Source organism: Takifugu flavidus, chromosome 15 (assembly GCF_003711565.1).
Source record: "Takifugu flavidus isolate HTHZ2018 chromosome 15, ASM371156v2, whole genome shotgun sequence".
In the NCBI taxonomy this organism is placed as follows: domain Eukaryota; kingdom Metazoa; phylum Chordata; class Actinopteri; order Tetraodontiformes; family Tetraodontidae; genus Takifugu; species Takifugu flavidus.
The window spans coordinates 12,937,982-12,956,864 of NC_079534.1; the positions used below are offsets into that span (position 1 = coordinate 12,937,982).

Sequence of the window (18,883 nt, forward strand, 5' to 3'; positions counted from 1 at the left end):
TAAAAACAGCCGCCTCAATATTGCTCTTATCCTTTCAGGGAGCTGCAGTTTGCAAGGACAGATCGAAAAAGTGCAGTTTATCTGCGTCCATTCAGCTGATAGAACCCTGCGTGTTTGCACGGCGTGTAGCTTTCTAATTTTCATTACATTTTTTTGGCATCTGCTCAGAAACGGCTCGACAAAAAGATGACTGTGTTGTGAGCGAAGCTCAGTTAAAAATAATAAATGTCAGTGTTTCTTCCTATGAGACTTGTGTTGACTTTGGAGGTTTGGAATCTGGCCAGTGGAGGAGGAATACGTCTCAGAAATAATCACGGGGCCACGCTTATTACCCAGGATTCTCCTTTCAAAATGGTCAACGATGCGAACGGTGAATCAAAAATCCCCAGTATACGTACACCGTTCCAAAGATAATAAATTATTTAAAAAGATTTAAAGTTTCAGTTTGTTTTTGAGTTCCTCCTCCAGCCAGAGCTTGAGATAAAAAAAGGCCAGAGTGGAATATTCTATACTGCTCTCATTAGTCCAGTAAACAGCTACAGTAATACTGTATCTCTCCTTGTTGGCCTGTGGTCAAATGTTGTTCCATCTGTGGTTGTTTGCAGTGCAAAGGCATAAACGTCTTCTCTCTGTACCCTTATTCAGCTCTCAGACTGCACATCCTTATTTCAGGACTCAAAGTAATGAAAATATTGATGGACTGAGGTATTGTGGTTACATTTGCAGCTAAAAAGCAAAGAAAAACAAGTGAAAACCCAGGACCGCTCGGTATTTACAGATTCATTTTAAGCCTGTGTGACTGCAGTTTGACTCAGAGACAAAATGTATGTCTAAATGCATGTCTAAATTAGTCAGGATACCAATTTATAAAGTCTCTAATGGTTTATTCCAATTTTTAAATGCCGAAACTCTGACTGTGCAGATGTCAAGTCCAGTCTTGACTTTAGTAGAACAGAAATAACAATAGTCAAAACAATCCCCAACCCACCATTATTACTGTAATAACGGCCCCTAATGAAGAGAATACAGCTTCAACACAAGTGAAGCCATTGTGCAATCACCCCTTCTGTCAGTTTAATGTCCCTTTCAGATTCTCACGCTGCTGTTCCTCTTGTTGCTAACGCTACATTTCATTTCCACATAGCAGTTGTAGGTAAAGGTTTGGAGTAAAAACCACATTTCCTGGTAAAAATGATACTCTGCTTGAAACATTAACCTCAAGTAACAGGTCGTGTTACAGTTGGAAAATCCAAAAAAAAAAAAAAGTTGTTTCTGTGCATTTCAGGCTGTGACTCGCTCCGGCTTCTTTCTTTTTTTTTTCTTTTGCCCTTTTTCCAGATCTGCCCTTTGACAGTGACATTTCCCACAACATTTAAACCTCCCAGTGTACTTTCTGGTCAAAGACGCAGCAGAAATTGACAGCCAGCCATGTAATTTTTGACTGAAGCTGACAAATTCATCTGCTCTGAGCAAACGTCTGGCTTTAATTTGTGCACTGAGACACTGAACAAAAAACAAAAAACACCCAAGAGTGGGACATGATTTGCTGTCCCTCAGGGCCGGTCACGTCATAGATGCTAGTGCTTGCGTCACCGAGTGAGAACATGATGCATTTTGCTGCTCTGTATTGGAGTAAGAGGTCTGAATGATAGGTGCTCGGCTTCTCACACCTAGCTGAAACTTCTGTGCTTCCACTTCCCACTTTTCTTAAAAGCCGATGCGGTCATTGCTAATAGGGCAACAGCGAGCCGGTCAATGTGACTTACTGAAATGGAAAGTCTCCTTTAGTGGAAAACCACATCTGAGGTGCCAAACCACTCAAACACAATGTTGAAAGATGAAAATATTGGAAGGTGGAAGATGTATTTTTAGAAACAAATGAATAATTTCGTCATGTCTGGTTACTTGTTATATACTGTATAACAGCTGGGACCTGAGGCTGCTGTCTCATGTATTATACCTGAGCTCTACCCACTGAAGGAGAGCCAAATGAGGCAGTCCATCTCAATGCTGGTTAACTTGCCAGCCTTCCTCGGTAGCTTTGTCGGTACAGCCGTTGACTGAAAGCAAAGGTGATTGCAGGAATCAGTCCGTCGAGCATGCCGCGCCTTGATTGGCAGCCCTGTTATGACAGCCTTCCCTTATTTTCCCGTCACTGAAGGATAAACATGTGTTTCTGAAAACATGTACATGTGTCTCCGTTTACACAAGACCTGTGGTGCTGCAGGACATCTAATCAGTTGTGTCACCATGTTACACACAGTGCTGCGCGGTGCTGCTTTCAGGCCGTGTGTGCACCTGAAAGTGTCACTGGAAATTAGCTCCCTCGCTGGGGTGCAAATTTGGCCCACCTGCTTTTTAAAACCAGCAGTACACCAGTAATGCACCACAAATGGATGGATGGATGGATGGATGGGTGGGTGGGTGGATGGATGGATGGATGGATGGATGGATAAGCTTCCTGTCCCTGTTAAGACCTGCAGATGTACCATTAATCCAAAGATCCTTTAACGGCCACTTGCCAGTGCCACTTCAAGAATGAGGAGCCGACAGTTAAGCTGCAGCTTTGAAAGCAGCAGAGCCATCAGGGCCCCTGCAGGGCAGCCTAACTCCCAGCTCCAGGCCGAGAACACAAACTTTGTTTTTTTAACAACCCTTTTAATTGTATGGCTGTCAAAGCTGGAATAAATATACCTCCACCACAGCAGAACCCTTCGGACCAATGAGGGAACCGGCTGAGCTCAGAAATCATTTGGGCCTTTTCCTCCTAAAGTCGATCGCTGAAGTCAGCGTTGTTGGCCTCTAGGTGTGTGTGTGTGTGTGTGTGTGTGTGTGTGTGTGTGTGTGTGTGTGTGTGTGTGTGTGTGTGTGTGTGTGTGTGTGTGTGTGAAAGCTGTGCGCCTCCTGTGAAGGACTGGTGATCTGCAGGAACAAGATTTCAGAATTAGTCTGCGCAGAATAGAACCTTTAATGGTGACAGTAACCTTTCCCTCCCATGTATATGATGCCATGTTCCTTCCCTCCAAAAGATCCCGTCATTTTCTTTTATTTTGCAGGTTTGTGCCGATGATGTGCTGACGAAGGAGGAACAGATCGGCCTGTTGTTCCGAGCCAAGCGAACCTGCGAAGGCAACATCAAGGCAAAGCACAAGGTTCCTGGTGAGTGAGGAGTGGTGCCCTGCTGATTGGATACAGTCCCCTCGATGCCACGCATTCAATTCCCAACAGTTCAGCAGGTCACAAAATGCAAATATCAGCGCGTTGTCATGACTAACATTTGCTAATAAGCTTTGCTCTCAGGTTGAGTGTCAGTAAATTGGCAGCTTTGGAAAATGACCCGATGAAATTGATGGCAGAGGTCAGGTAAACACTTAAAAAGGGGATCCATTCCTAAAGGACCTGGGAAGTCAGGGTTTTTTCGACGTCGCAGCTCCCACAGGGTCACGTGCGGGAGGCCAGAAGCTCTGACAAGCTGTATCAGAAGCAGCGTGATAAGGCCTCGGTGTTGGAGGATGAAGTCAATCAAGCGGGGCAATGACGGAGGGAGGGTGCGCCAAACATAAAAAACAAACCCTCTCTCTCTTGATGAAATGTTTGATTATAGGAGCAAGTGCTGTGGCTGTGGGACACAGCTTCGCCATCTCCTTTGATTCAAATTGTTTGACTTTTTCACAAGTTGAAATTGTATGTTGGAGGTGGGATTGTGCAAAGATGGCTCTATTTATTTGGACGCCTCTCATCATCTGGCCTATGGACGAATATCTAATCTCGAGCCTTCAAAACTGTAGCGGTTTCATCAATAAAAGATGAAAAACTGACTTTGCTGGCAGGAAACGCGTGGACGGATTCTGCCTCGGAGCCTCTGCGTTAGGATTGCCGCTTCATCATCCGCAGGAGCGCTTGTAGATCATTTGTTTGCTAAATGATTTAGAGATTTAAGTTTTGATGTTTTATTGAGGAGCAGGAAGACACAGGAAGTACCTGTCTGGGCGCACATTTTCGTGGCTTCAAAAATAGACCTGCTGCGTATCCTCTGTGGACCTGAGCCCTGACCCACTTCCGTATCCCTCCCAAATTGCGCCGTGACGCTGCTACTGGAAACACAATCAGGAGTGCGGCTCCTGACATAGCGGCGGAGATTCAACACTGACTTTACTGGTCGCGACAATGAGGCGACGTCTATCTTCAGCGGTGAAGGTGACAGCATCTTCACGCAGATCTACGAATAAAATGCTCGTGTAACGTCCGGGGTCTGACTTTTCAGAGGCTAAGCTGAAGGAAAATCTGATCCTTGGGCGAATCTATTTATTTTCATTTGGATCCGTTTTCCAGTAGACCCTGGTACCCCATTGTGGTTTCTGTCCTCTAACCAGTTGATTGTTCAGAGGAGAATTTTGGAATCTTCCACCAAACCAGCAGCATTTTTCTGTCTTTGACCCCAGTGCATTGTGGTCACGTCGACGTCCCCCTCTTCTAAATGAAACTCATGATTGAAAGGAAAAAAAAGAACCTCTTGTTGATGGCTCTTGCTAGTTTCGGTGCCCTCGCGTCGCGTTTCCCGACATGGTTTTGAGAAAAGCCCAGAAACATTAAACAGCGTTTGGAAAATCCGTCGCTGCTGCAGGAGCCAAACGGGAGCTCGTGCGAGATGTCTACGGTTTTCCAAAGGACGCTGCTTCGTGTCAAAACCTACTAAACGTGACGCCGGGGACGTTAGCGCAGCCATCCAAGCGCCAGATGTTGCTCCGTGCTGCTCATCTGACCACCGTCATCCTTAATCCAGCCTGACAAGTCGCGGTGACCGGCGAACACGTTGTCACACTTCACCAGCCACCTCGGAGCACACTCAGAATTCTGCTTCTGCACTGGTGCGGTTACGCTCTCTTTACTCCACTTAGCTACCGGTGCTGTCAGTGTCTGATTTCTTAATTTCGTAACACTTTGTAGTCATTCACACACCTCTGACAGCCAGGGAAATGCGCTGGCGTGCACGTTCTCTGCTCCCCGTTCTCCGTCTGGGCTCCACCAAGCCCATCAAGTCCAACTAGGATTCAGTGAAATGCTGGAGGTGATGTTTTGGGGGTACATCAGAGCTGACCCACATACCTGATGACACGGCCTCACACACGTGCACGTGCACTTCCTGTGACTCATCCTGCATGTGGTGGCTTTTTCTAACCTCTTTCGGAAGGTTGCACACGTGTTTGAAGGAATAAAGACCAACATGTTACCTTAATAATGAGGGGGGAGGGGGTTTATCTAATGCTTGATTAAACGCATGTGTTAGTTCAACAAGCATGATTTGGTTTTCCTCTTTTTTTTAATGAATAAGACGCTCATGCTTTGGCTGAACGTGGACTGGATTTGAACTCATCGTCTGGCTGTTTGCTTGCTATCCTGGTTATGACCCTTTTAAGTGCTGGCCAAGTTTTTGAGATGTGATTTCTGATGACCCGTGTAAGTCTGGTCCTCAGAAGGATCTGGACCCCAGCACGCGGTCCAGGGTTTTCTGCCCAGACGCTCCTGTCGTATAGATTGTGCCGTGACCCCAGTTTATAGAGCTACGCTATCTCATCCTGTGCAGTCATCCGAGAAACGACTAGTACTCATTTTGTTGGACGCAGTTTGGGTTGTCGGTCCTTGTATATGGAGGAATCTTGACGGGACAGACGAGGTTTTCTTAGAGGGAGACACCGAGGCATGCCTGGGGAGTCCAGCGGAGGGATGTGGGTTTAATGTCTCAGACGCTGCAGTGTGAAAATAGCTGCAGCCCTCGAACCTGCGGTCAGGGCGTACAAAAACATCAGCGAGTGTTATAAAAGGCTGCGAGTATCATGACAAAACTGGATGTGTTTTGACGTTCGTAATTTAGAATCTGATGAGTTGGTGGGATACGCTATTTTCAGTATGGGGGGAAATTATAGGTCTGTGCGAGCTTTGCCGGAGACAGTAGGTGGTCCTATGACAATAAAATCTACAGCAATTTTACTCCCAGGATGTGTGGTCAGCGCGATGCCCAGAGCTAAACACTGTGTTTCTCCCACCAGAGATCTGTAGAAATCCATCAGCTCCACTCAGTCTGCTCTTTAATTTTCTGCTCCAAGTGTCAGGGAAATAAAAAAGCATGGCGTCACGGCCTCTAAATTCCTCTCTGCAACTTTGATTACAGGAACAAGGGAATAAAGGATCTGCTGCTGCAAAAGTGGGGTGGTAATAGCTTTATCCCAAGCTATTTATTAGCGGTCACAGTCGTTCAGATGTTTTTTAATAATAAAAGAAAAATGCCAAACCAGAAGAGAAGCTTGTGCCAGGAATATGTGGGTAAAGGGACGGGAACACCACTTTCAGAAGGCTCAAGTCACCACAACTGGCAATTAAATAATATTTTCCTTTTCAAACTAACAACTATTAAAGGTCTCAGCCAACAACAAATGAAGATGTTCAGAAGGACGCTAAAAAGGGTTGATGCTAAAATGATTATACAAGATGGATTCGCAAAACAGTTTTTGATTAAGAAAGGGGAACGATTAGCTCATGAGTAATGGAAAATGCTCTATAATGTTATTATTCCGTGCTTTGATCTCAGTGGTTCATCAGCAGTTCAACAGAAAACATAATGACAACAATTTAGCAACATTTTGGGAATGACTCCCAAATCTGTCTATTTCTAATTACGTTGCAGCTATTCTCAAAAAGCACGGACTCATTATTTTACACGTGCTGGAGATTCAGGTGGTTGAATTTTTGAAACAAAACTCATATTTAGTGGTGTATCGTACGTATGGTGCTGCTGAGCCTCGGGTCTTTGCACCATGGGGTCAAGTTTTCTATTAGTCACATCTCAGTACTTGAGATCCTCCAAACTCATTGGAGGCAATAACGACTGGGATCAGTTCTTTGATTGAACCTTGTTGCACTTTACTTTGTCATGAAATCTGGACCCGCGGCGGCAGCCTGGCTTCTCTTTCTGCTTCCATGGATCCGTTATAGAAAGATGGATATGATGCAGCCGCAGCATTTTAACTTGGAATTGCAGGTTGCCATTTTATTACGGGAGTCATTTTACTGTAACAGCCTCCTCCAGATATTACAATACACCCAGTGTTTCGCTCCAATTCCATAAAAACGGTATGATGACCACAATTTAGCCTTCACGGAAATCTGCTGCAGCTCCCCAGCAAGACTCGATTTAATGGATGCTTGTTTTCAAAACACTCATTCCAGGCTTAATTAATCTCAAATTGATGGGAAGTGTGTGCACTTGCTCCACCTCAGCAAGAAATTAATTAGTACGTTTTCTAAAAAAGCCAATTATTGCTCATTTTTAAGGCACAGCGAGACCCTTGGTCTGGCTCATTTGCATCTTTGGTAAACTTTATGCATCCGGCCTAGTTTTTAAAGGACACGTTAATCCTTGCAAAGATGCAGCAGTACTGCTCTTGTAAGTGCCTGCAGCCAAGCGACGCCGTGACCTACAGAGAACAGCACTCTCTGGCTCCAGTTTTAAAAGTCAGCCCTGATGTTTTTCCCTTCACAGATGGTTTCTGCTCCCCGGAATGGGATGGTATTGTCTGTTGGCCTGAAGGGCCTCCAGGGAAGCTCGTATCCACCGCCTGTCCGGAGTATATCTACGACTTCGACCATAAAGGTGAGGCTGGCCCCGGTATAAAGTCAGCAGTTCAGAGCCCGGAGCTCCTTTTAACTCGTGAGCCAACTGAGGTGTGTGCTAATCCGCGCGCTGCTGCCTGCTGTCTGGTTTCAACTCATCGTGTCGCGACGTCCCAGCACTTTGTTATTCAGAGCTTTACACGTCGAGCAGAGGAACAGGCTCTGCCTGTGTACTTAGTGGAAATGATTGTCAACTTGTTATTAAAATTTTGCCTTTCTGCGGGGCGCAGGACTTGCATACCGTCGCTGTGACTTCAACGGAACGTGGGAACAGGCCTCAGCTAATAGGACCTGGGCCAATTATAACGAATGTGCACAATTCCTCTACCATTACAACCACAGCCATGAAAAGGTGAGGTCCCTCCCTCCTACACGCAGCTACACAGCGACAGCGCCTTCCTCCACGTTCCCCCTCCTCATACATAAATGTGCCTTTGTAGCTGGAATGACGGAAGTGTCCGTCAGTGGCTGACGCCATCAGCGTTTCAGTGATTTCGCGTGGCAGCTTTTCCTGCCATCCCACACAGGATTGAACTCCATCAGCTGGTAATTGCTACTCAGAGAGCGAAACAGGAAGAACGCTTGTAAAGATTCACCATATTTAATAAAGAGGGGAAACGATCCCAGCGGGAGATAATGACAAGAGGGTAGCGTGGTTGCAATTACTGCCCATTAAAATACAAAACTGAAATATTATAATGACAGCATTGCAGATAAATCCATCCCATTCTGGAAAAATGGTACCCAGTAGTTTTACAGTTTTGAATAGCTGGAAAAGTCACCATAATTCTTTTAAAAAGCATGACGAAGTATGAATATCTTTTCCCTTATTTGACCAGTAAAGGCTCTTATTTTGCTTTGTAGGTGATATTAGAAATCAACATAAAGAAACCTCATTGTCGGTCCAACACAGCACATTTATGATGAGCTGTGGGAATGAATTCACGCTGAGTGATGTGAAAAATCATTTTTGCCGACAAAATCAATTCTTCAGCAAAAATAACTCAAAGGTTGAAAAGAATTCCAAAGTTTTACACCATAACTTATGTTGCCATGAGCTCTATTTTGCTATAGAATAATAAAAATATACATGTCTGGCGCTTGGAACAAGAGGATGTGGGTTCAGCCTCACCGTGGCGTCCTCAGCCTCTCCCCGATCCCAGATGTTTATGTCGACGGGCCCTCCAGGGAGCCGTTGTAGCTAATGACAAATACATATGCAAGATTTTAGACCCCACACATCACAACTGCCTCGTACCCCTGACCTCCACCACAGGAAGTGTGGTATCTGGTTACATCACATGTGGCTGTGGGCCATTTCAGCACAGATGGTTTGGTTGGCGGCTGGACTGGCCGCGTCCTCTGCTCGTTGCTCGAAGATCCGGTCGCCCCACCTGACCCGTCTCAGCACCGTCTCCTGTGTCGAGTTGCGTTTTCATCCAGTTTTGTGAAATTCTTGCGTGCTTGACACACTTGTCTGACATGTGGACTTCTCAGGCTATAGAAAAAAAAATCCCTCTGTCTGAAGTTTTTTTTTTTTTATAGTATGCCAATTATGACAAAAGCACACACCAAAGTCAAAAATAAGTCAGGACTTTTGGAGCCAACAAAGGTCCAAGCGTTACTTTTCCTGGAGTGTGAGAAAGGACCTGCTGAACTCCCTTTCTTCCATTGGATTTTTATTTTTATATCAATTTTTTTATGTATCCCCTCACCCCCCTCCTGTCCAGCAGGGGGGCGGGTAGCATTCTCATCTGAACGCCTTCTTCTGTCAGTTTCGCTTGTTCACGATGACTTCGTTGAGCTCCTCCTGTATCAAACTTTAAGAATCTATTTTATGAATATCTATTTTATGAATATTTTATGAAATGTTAGACCTGACTGCTGGGAAGCCCACAAACTAATAAACAATCACAGCAGGCAAACAATGACAAAATGAGCCCTAAAAAGGGGGAAAAAAGAGAGAGATGATGATTTCAAGAACAAAAAATGATAGAAAGAACTGAATAGAAGAAAAACCTGATGATCAGGACCTGATGTTCATAATAGCAAAATTCAGCTACAATGAATAAAATCTGCCTTTCCAGTGAACCTTCATAATTGTGGTGGTTCAAAAGTTGGTGTCTGTTAATATTAACGAGAATGTTTGTGTGTGTAATGTGTGTATGTATAAGTCTGCCACTTACGTCTGCCAGAGTAGAACAGCAAAGGACCTCTGAAGGGGTCTTGACTTGCTAGGCTAGGGGGAAAACAATCCTTTGGTCAGAACTTGTGTTGTTTTTAATAGTATGCTAGTTACGACACACTTTCACCCAAATGTCTAAAACAAGCTGTGACATTTTGTATTCAAAATAGTTCAAAGTGTTACTTTTCCTGAACTGAGAGGACGTGCTGAACTCCTTTTGTTCCTTTGTGTTTTTAACCCTTTTGTCATCTTCAAACAGGAGGTCTTTCATCGCCTGTATCTCATCTACACAGTGGGGTACTCCATCTCCCTGGGCTCGCTCATAGTGGCTGTCCTCATCCTGGGATATTTCCGGTGCGTTAATGTGAGACTGATGAAACTCTTTGCAATCAAGCCAGATGAATTAAAACGTGGGGTCGCAAATTGGCTTTAGAGCAAATGCGGAACAGATCTAAACAGAAAAGATCAAAAAAGGTCTTCTTTTAAATAAAGTCATGCAGTGGCTCCGGGTACTGCAGGCACACGCCACTCCGCTTGCTGCACGCCACATCCGTCAAGCCTCACCTTTGACCTTTTACTTGACTTTTAATGTGTTATGTGTGTCTACCTTTTGAGAACCACGAGCCCCGAGGCTTGTTTGACATTTCAATCTATTAGGTTATTTTCATGCTTATTGCTGCTTTTTCAAAGCAACATTTAGGTAAGTTGATGCCAGGTATATAAAGGTTATGAAGCCAAAGTGGAAGCTTCTTTTATTGCTTTCCTTTTACCTCAACATGAAAGATATCACAAAGATCACAGCAGTGGAACAAGAAAAACCATTTAGTTTGATTCCGCTCCGGAGAGATAAAATGTTTCAACGATCCTGTTAAAAGTGCCTTTCTTGGCTTGGCTGATAAAATCACCTCAACAAATGAAATTAAAGGTTAATTGCGAGTGCGGGGAGGGATTGTTTTCTTCTCTTCTAATCATGGATTAGAAGTCACGTGTCAATTCAAACCATTTTTCAAAGCTTTTGCCAGTGATTCACACACAGTCGGGCAGTCAGAAACCTTCAGAAAAGTTCCCCACTGGCACCAGAAAATCAGTGGGCCAAATGAGTTTAATGAATTATCCCTGGGGTCCATCTGACATTCTGACTCTGTGTGCCAGAGCACGACAGGCCCCTCAACATGTCAGGTCGAAGACAGGAAAGCTCATAAATGTTTTCCTGGGAGCCAAAAAAAATAGTGATATTTCAGATCTGAGGCTGAGCTTTGGTCGTTTTCACCAGGGAAATGCAGCCTAGATTGGTTTTCGCCCGCTGGCGCTGAATCAATAGCTCTCAATAGTGGAATGCTTGTCAAACATTCCGCTCATTGACGACATCAAAGATTTGCCGACAATTGATAGCAGAAAGCTAATTTGAGAACCCAGTAAAACACACTACAAACACTGCCTTTTATATTGTTTGGGTCCTTTCAGATAAAAAGCAAAATTGAAGATGCAGTCAGCAATTAATAGACTTGCTTATAGGCTGTAATGGTGTATTTTGATCTCACTTGTCATTGATCCAACGGTCAGCCTCATATATCCAGCTTCTCCGGATGCTTTGGAAGACAGATTTTTAATTGCTTTTCATAAAACGTGCTTGCAATTAGTTTTTACTGCTCAGCAGTTGCATGTTTGTGTCTTATTTGCTTCTTTTTAATTTAAGGGATGTATTGTTTGGATGCATCTCGCACACACACGTGAACAACAGCAAATAAAATAAGCTTCTAACAGATGTACCTTCTGATTTCGGATTTCCCCCCCAGACGGCTTCACTGCACCAGGAACTACATCCACATGCATCTGTTTGTGTCCTACATGCTACGAGCTCTAAGCATCTTTGTCAAAGATGTCGTTCTGTACTCCGGATCCACCTTGGAGAATATGGAGAGGGTCACGGTTGAGGAGCTCAAGTCCATCACCGAAGCTCCGCCAGCCAACAAAACCCAGTTTGTGAGTACAGAACACTCCCACTGTGCAACGTTAAGCGTCTGTCAAAATACACAAATGGTGAGATAATGGTGCATGAAGAAGGGGAAAAAAGATGGGATATACTTGTTTGATATTCAAAGTTGTCTTGATTAAAGTTCTAAATGTGTGAATGAACAACTCCCAAATTGACAAGTCATTTTCACAAAGTTTCAACCGCAGCAGCTCTGATAAGAAAGGCTCGATTCATTTAAGTAGAATTTAATTTGCAGCGTCTTCTTTGATGAACACGCCGTTCATTTTGTCGCCGCGCCTCCGTGCGCAGTTTTTCATTGTGCTTGTCGCTCTGGCCTGAGCATCGCTGCCGGTGCAGTTTTCCTGATTTGAAGTGTTCGTTCGGGGTGTCAGGTCAGCTTTAGGCTCCTCGCCAGCTCTCCGCAGGGCGCCCCAGAGAACCCTGCTGGGGTCTCTGCTCTTTCTGTTTCATGCATCCATATCTGTTCTTGTCCTTTTTTCCCTAATGCTGCATCAATGTCAAAACTTTCCAGACTTCCTTTGAGTAAACAATTTAAACAAAAACATCCACCGTTCTCACCGCTCCATCAATTAAAGGTAAAAAAACAATTAAAATGCTTCCCCAGTCAACGAACCCCCACTGTTGTCCTACAATTGATCTTGAAATATCAAATGATTAGAAAAGATAATGATGATGGTTACGCAACTGTCAATCAGGGCCGAGAAAGAGGGAGTGTTGAGCGCCGGCTGATGTGATAATCATGGTGGTGGTGCAGCAGCAGCTGGAGCCCTTGTCGGAGTCACCTCCTGACTATATATAATGGATAAACTATATAATAATAACATATACATAAATAATCATCCCTGGAGCGACTTTGGTTCCTCAGAGTTTCAGACAACCTCTGCCCTGCTTCCTCCGTCCACACACTCTCAATATTTATTGTCTTATCAATAATGACGCATTCAAATGCAGATTGTAGGAGAAAGCACATTGGAGAGGATGAAATTAATACCCACCACAAGTCTACCTGAGTAAAATGGGAGAGACGGTGCGTTTTTAGGAGAGGATCATTAAAAATGGGCACGAATACAGATAATGAAGTGCAGAAATGAGAGGCTGCCGTCCTTGACGCTTCTTTTCCCTCAGCGTTCCTGCCTGATGTGTAGCTGCTCTGGCTGTCATTAAATCCAAATCAGGACTTTCCACACCTTTATTAAACTCATATAATTGAAAAAAGAAAATTTAAAAATCCAATTTGATTTAACAGACCACTTACACAGTAAGTATTCCAATATATATATCTACACAAGAAGACCACGCTCGCATATAATCACACAACCCTACAGGAAACTTCCTAGACCTTCTGTTCTTATGGTGTGGTCTCATTACCTCCATGCCTATTAGATAATTGCATTGTCGTTTACACTAAGCTGTTTTTGCTTCCTAGATTGGCTGTAAAGTGGTGGTGACCTTGTTCATGTACTTCCTGGCCACAAATTACTACTGGATCCTGGTTGAGGGCTTGTACCTGCACAGCCTCATCTTTATGACCTTCTTCTCAGACAGAAAGTATCTGTGGGGGTTTACTCTGATTGGATGGGGTGAGTTCTTCATTTACAGCCTCTCTTCATTCGTGTGATTGCCCACTGATTAGCAGATTACTATAGTACCTCGGCAATTAGGGAGAGTATCTCATTTCGACGAAAACAGAGTCATTGAGGACAATGGTCAGAGCCTTGGTTCTTTGTCAAAACCAAAGGCAAATATATCAAGATTACGGGTTTTACAGTTCCTGCATTGTACACACTGTGCAAATCATTTCTGGAAGCACAGCGCATACAATGTGGATGCTGTGCTGCCCAGATCCCACCTGTAGAATAACGCGCCTTCAGTCACGTGGAAGAGGTTACGAGCGTGTTTGTGACGGTTTATTTTGTCCTTCAGGGGTTCCTGCGATGTTCGTGACAGTTTGGGCCACCGTGAGAGCCGTTTTTGCAGACACAGAGTAAGCGTGCATCAATCACACACACATTATCCTCTCTCAGGAACAACACGCTAAGGTCTGGAGCAAAGAATGCACGCGGGGAAAATATGTTTTCCTGCGTTTCTGTCACAGGGACTTGATGAAGCGCCTCTTTTTGAAGGTGTCTTTTGCAAAATTCACCATTTCCAAGAACAACAATCCCGAGATCTAACCACCCACATTTATTAAATGTCATATTTGGGGTTGTAACTAACTGGACATCCTCCGGCCAAGCCTCTCTTCATTCTCATCAGTTATTTTTGATGCTGATTAGAACTCATGCGACTCCTTTGAAACAACTACTTTAATAAGTGGTTTTGGTTACTGAAAATTACAATCTTGACCTTAAGTGGGACCTTGTTAACGCCGCTGTGAAAATAAACACAGAGCGGAGGGTTTTCTTCTGGGTCAGTAAATCAAATATGTCCATAAACGTAGCTACAAACATAAACACATCTTCACTGGACAATTCTAAAGAACAAATTCTCTCACCACTGACTACTGGAAGTGAAACTTCAGAACGAGCACCTGCTGTTCTCGGGGCGACCTCGTCCGGTTCGGTCCAGTTTTAGAACTCACACTTTTGCGGCGTAGTCGTCTGTTAACTAACGTAAAGATGGCTGGTGGCACAGCAGTTAAGCTCCAGCTGCAGGTGGGGACACAGCAGGAGCAGGACTGAAATACCTGCTGATACCTACACATTAATCCAGGTGTTAGTTTACGTGTCCTATTATCCAGAAATAACCTTTTTTTTTTTTAATTTCCTTTAAAGCAACAACCCAGAAATTAAACATTAAAGGTTAAAATCGTTGGCTTGAGTCGGACACTCTTGAGCTGACAGGTTGCGCATCATGAAGCTTTAAAGTTTGACCTTCATCATTGTCTTTCCAATCCTCACATGTTGCTGTTGATGTGTTTGCCCCCATCGCAGGTGTTGGGACTTAAGTGCGGGCAATTTGAAATGGATTTATCAAGTGCCCATCCTGGTTGCTGTAGTGGTGAGTACCTGCTCATCATGGCCCCTGCTCGTTAAGAGAGTGGTGTTTCAGTACACCTGCACAGTATAAGACACCTTATTATGTGTAATTACACTTAATTAACAGGTGTCATTTTGTCTGCAGGTTAATTTCGTGTTATTTCTGAACATCATCAGAGTCCTGGCAACAAAGCTACGAGAAACAAATGCTGGCAGATGCGATACGAGACAGCAGTACAGGTACAGAGGGACATAATACAAATGGGTTTTTTCTGAACCGACATCACACGTAAAATTATTAATCATTCGGTGTAGCTGTGGCCACCGCCGCGCAACACACCTGTTTCCTTTGATTGCATTTGCATCCCCGGGCAGCATTATAAGTGGACAAAATAGAAATCAGACCAAAGCTAAGCTAAAATACAAACATGCAAGTCAGAAGTGATTTGAAAATGTAAGGCAGAAGGCAAAATTGGCAGACCTTCATACTTGAAAGGCTTGAGTAAGTATGAGATTTTGTAATTTTTTATTCCAGAAGGGCCTCAAACTTGTTTAAAGGGTTTGTCTGTGTGTTTCTTTCATCCACACAGGAAACTATTGAAGTCCACATTGGTGCTGATGCCGCTTTTTGGGGTCCATTACATCATATTTAATGCCATGCCATATACAGAGGTGTCCGGTATCCCTTGGCTGATCCAGATGCATTATGAGATGCTGTTTAACTCCTTTCAGGTAAACTGGAATCATTGATTTAGCACCTTGTTGTGAATAAATGATAATAAATGAGTAATACAATAAGACTGAAGAGAAAAGTGGTTGTTCAATCTATAAAACTCAACAGGAATTAGCTAAATTCAAATCATTTTCTATTCTTCTCCTCAGGGATTCTTAGTGGCAATCATATACTGCTTTTGTAACGGCGAGGTAAGAGCCTCATCTCTGCTTTTCGCTTCTATACTCGAGTTCCTAGAAATTAACTGCAAACTTTTCTTGGCAGGTGCAGGCTGAGATCAAAAAGTCCTGGAGCAGGAGGACCCTGGCGCTGGACTTCAAACGGAAAGCTCGGAGCGGCAGTAACACATACAGCTACGGACCGATGGTGTCACACACCAGCGTCACCAACGTCACCGCCAGAGCGCCGCTGGCCCTCCATCTCACCACCAGACTTGGACCGGTGCCCGTGAACGGTCATCGCAACCTCCCCGGGTACGTGAAGAACGGTTCCGTCTCGGAAAACTCCGTACCGTCCTCAGGACAAGAGCTCCACGTCCCGGATGAGGAGCATCCGGCTCCCGCGCGGCCCTGCGAGGACCAGAAACCCTCATCCGTGGTGGAGGAGGAGAGGGAGACCGTCATGTGACACGCACAGGGAGAGAAAACTGGGGGGAAAGGGGGGGGGATGAAACAGTCTCAGGATAGTCTGAAGGGGATGGCTGCATGAATCAACACTGGCAGTTTTTTCTCCTGTGAATTGACCCAGAACACTGAATGATGACGCCCGTGGCAACGAGGGCGTATCACTTACATAACCTGGGCCTTTGTTTGGGGGGACGTTAACCCCCCCACAGTCGTGGCGAATACATTTCACCAGCCATCTTCCACAGTGAATGTTTAAACGGATAGAAACAGACTGTCATTTTGTATCTCTTTTCCACTGCCATAAATGTTTATATCTGTTTTTTTTTTTTAAATTTTGCAAGTGTCTTGTGCTTAGCAATGCTCGCTGTCGTAGGTGTAGACGCCAGGTACAGCCTTAAGGCCAACTCATGCTTTTGTGTCAGACTTACTGTGTTTGCGGGGACCCCTTCGCCGTAGCCCGACCCGCACCTCAACAGAAATGTAACCAGGCCTCCCGACGGAGCAGAAAATCTTCCTCCTCGTTATGATAAACACTGACCATCTCGAGCAGGGGGTCGGATTTACGGCTCTGCGTCAGCCAGATCGCCACAAAGGAAAATGTCCCAATAGAGATCTGGAGGTCACCCAGTAAATATAGAAGCAGCAACCCACAAGGTGCCCCGGTCATGACTCTTGGCTCTGCCCGAGTCCAACCGTAAATCCGCATTTGTAATGTGAGTGCGCATGTGGAGAATTTCAGCAGCACAAGTAGGCTGAGTGCATTATTATTAATGTGGCTATCATGAGACATCCGGTCATGCTTTTAGCACCTCTTTTACTTGCTCATCCACTTCAGTGTTAAAGGTACTCAGGTAATTTAAGCCCTCTGATGTTATAATACCCCTTCTTTAAAGGTGGTATGAAAGCATAGTCAGAAATTCTACACAAAAGTTATATATATAGTTCTATACAGTGAGGCTATGTTAAAAGTTCTTTATGAAATATGTTCATTTCATTTGGAGGAACATTATTCATCTTTACTTTCAAATCTTTCAGATCTCTCTCTCACTCACTCACACACACACACACACACACACACACACACACACACATCCTTCTACTACAGCTTTGAGAGGACTTTCATAGCCACAAGCAATAGCGATAGGACAAAATATCCTCACTTCACAAAAATGTCCTCACTTTGCTAGTAGAATGATTTTGGTATTCAATATGTAGCAAGTACAAGTACACACACACACACACACACACACACACACAGACACACTTTCAGTTAAATAGATCATGGAAACACTCAGAAATCATGACACATTTTTGAGACCCCATTGGGAACACACAGGTAGGGAACAGGAGGCAGAATTTTCCATCTTTTCCCAGAGTGTTAAACAGGCAAACAGTTTCCGCCCCAAGCCTGAATTCCAGGAGTGTGGTTGATATGAAGGGAAAACATAGAAATAAATGAGAAAATATGTAATGTTTACAGATGTTCCAGTATTTTGCTGCTTTTTGATGAATATACATGTCACAATGTTTACAAAAATCAGAAACAGATTCTAATTGCGAGCTGTCGTAGTGTTTATATGTATGGATATGTTACCGAGCTAATCTTTCCATGTAAATTTGTTTCCTTATGTTTATGAAATGTTTGCGATACTTGGTTCTGTATATACTTTTAGCAATTTAAAGGGGCATCCAAGGGCCTTTCACAAACCATTCCACGGTACGTTGTTAACCCTCCTCCTTGTTATTTCTAGCTTTTAATCCATGTTTTCGTGCGAGGGGGGGTTATGACTTTTATGCCAAAGACATGTGTTTTGCAGCATTTATTTGTATTATCAGTGACCAAACAGTTGCGGTAAAATTCAGTGTGTAGAGGGACGCTGTAGGTTGGTGGTTTCAGGAAACTGTCAAAAAAAATCCAAAACGATGACATTTTTATTTCTAAATATACAGTCTGGTGTAAAAATATATTTTTAAAAAGTCACATTTGCTCATCCTATTTCACACCTTTGCTTCATACTTTAGAGTAGTAGCCAGTAGTAATGTGATGGTTCTTTTATCTATCGTACTGTTGTTGCTCTGTTCAAAATGACAACATCTGCCAGTCGGTTGGCTGCGAGTTGTAGTGCCTACATGCAGCAGATTAATACAGTGCATCAGATTAATTCTGACATCCACAATGTCCACGGGCAACAGATTTTTTAGGGCTATAGTCCCTAGTTATAATAATCCACCACTTGAAAATTCCATTTCAATTTCAGGGGTATTATTATGTGTAGTCTGCACAACCTTTCAATCATTTCAATTAATCCAAATTATATCTGAGCACTTTAATATGCTACAAAACCATATCTTTTTTTCTGATTGTATCATTTCAATGATTGTTTTGGGACCATGTGGACACGAAGGCCAATGAAAATAGAGCTAATGTTGTATTTTACTGTCTTCAAATACCTCTTATGGAGCTGTAAACTCGTCCAACGTTATTTATCTCGTGCTAAAGGATCCACACTGGTCCTCGTTGTGTTTGTCAAAACATGTCTCTCCTTCTCATCGCTGTATGAGGATCCAGGCCTGTTGTACATATTGTTGTAAACTTTAAATTGAGATGTGTTCTGGTATTTGTTCTGCAGTAAATGGTGAATAAATGCATCATTTTAAGGCACTTTGATATTCTATCACAATCCCCGGTTCTGAAGT

At 43.7% G+C, this 18,883-nt stretch overlaps 1 protein-coding gene across 1 annotated transcript in view; it reads left to right on the top strand.

Moving 5' to 3' along the window:
- pth1r (parathyroid hormone 1 receptor) overlaps positions 1–18,867 on the top strand; it is a 33,478-nt gene extending 14,611 nt beyond the window's left edge. The window contains exons 2-13 of the mRNA XM_057055736.1: positions 3,057–3,159; positions 7,538–7,648; positions 7,899–8,020; positions 10,113–10,207; positions 11,650–11,836; positions 13,276–13,429; positions 13,773–13,833; positions 14,783–14,849; positions 14,973–15,067; positions 15,418–15,559; positions 15,710–15,751; positions 15,825–18,867. Of these exons, the coding sequence (XP_056911716.1) occupies positions 3,057–3,159; positions 7,538–7,648; positions 7,899–8,020; positions 10,113–10,207; positions 11,650–11,836; positions 13,276–13,429; positions 13,773–13,833; positions 14,783–14,849; positions 14,973–15,067; positions 15,418–15,559; positions 15,710–15,751; positions 15,825–16,187 (1,542 nt within the window). The 3' untranslated portion in view covers positions 16,188–18,867. The remainder of the gene's footprint in view (positions 1–3,056; positions 3,160–7,537; positions 7,649–7,898; positions 8,021–10,112; positions 10,208–11,649; positions 11,837–13,275; positions 13,430–13,772; positions 13,834–14,782; positions 14,850–14,972; positions 15,068–15,417; positions 15,560–15,709; positions 15,752–15,824) is intronic.
- Positions 18,868–18,883: the final 16 nt, after the last annotated feature.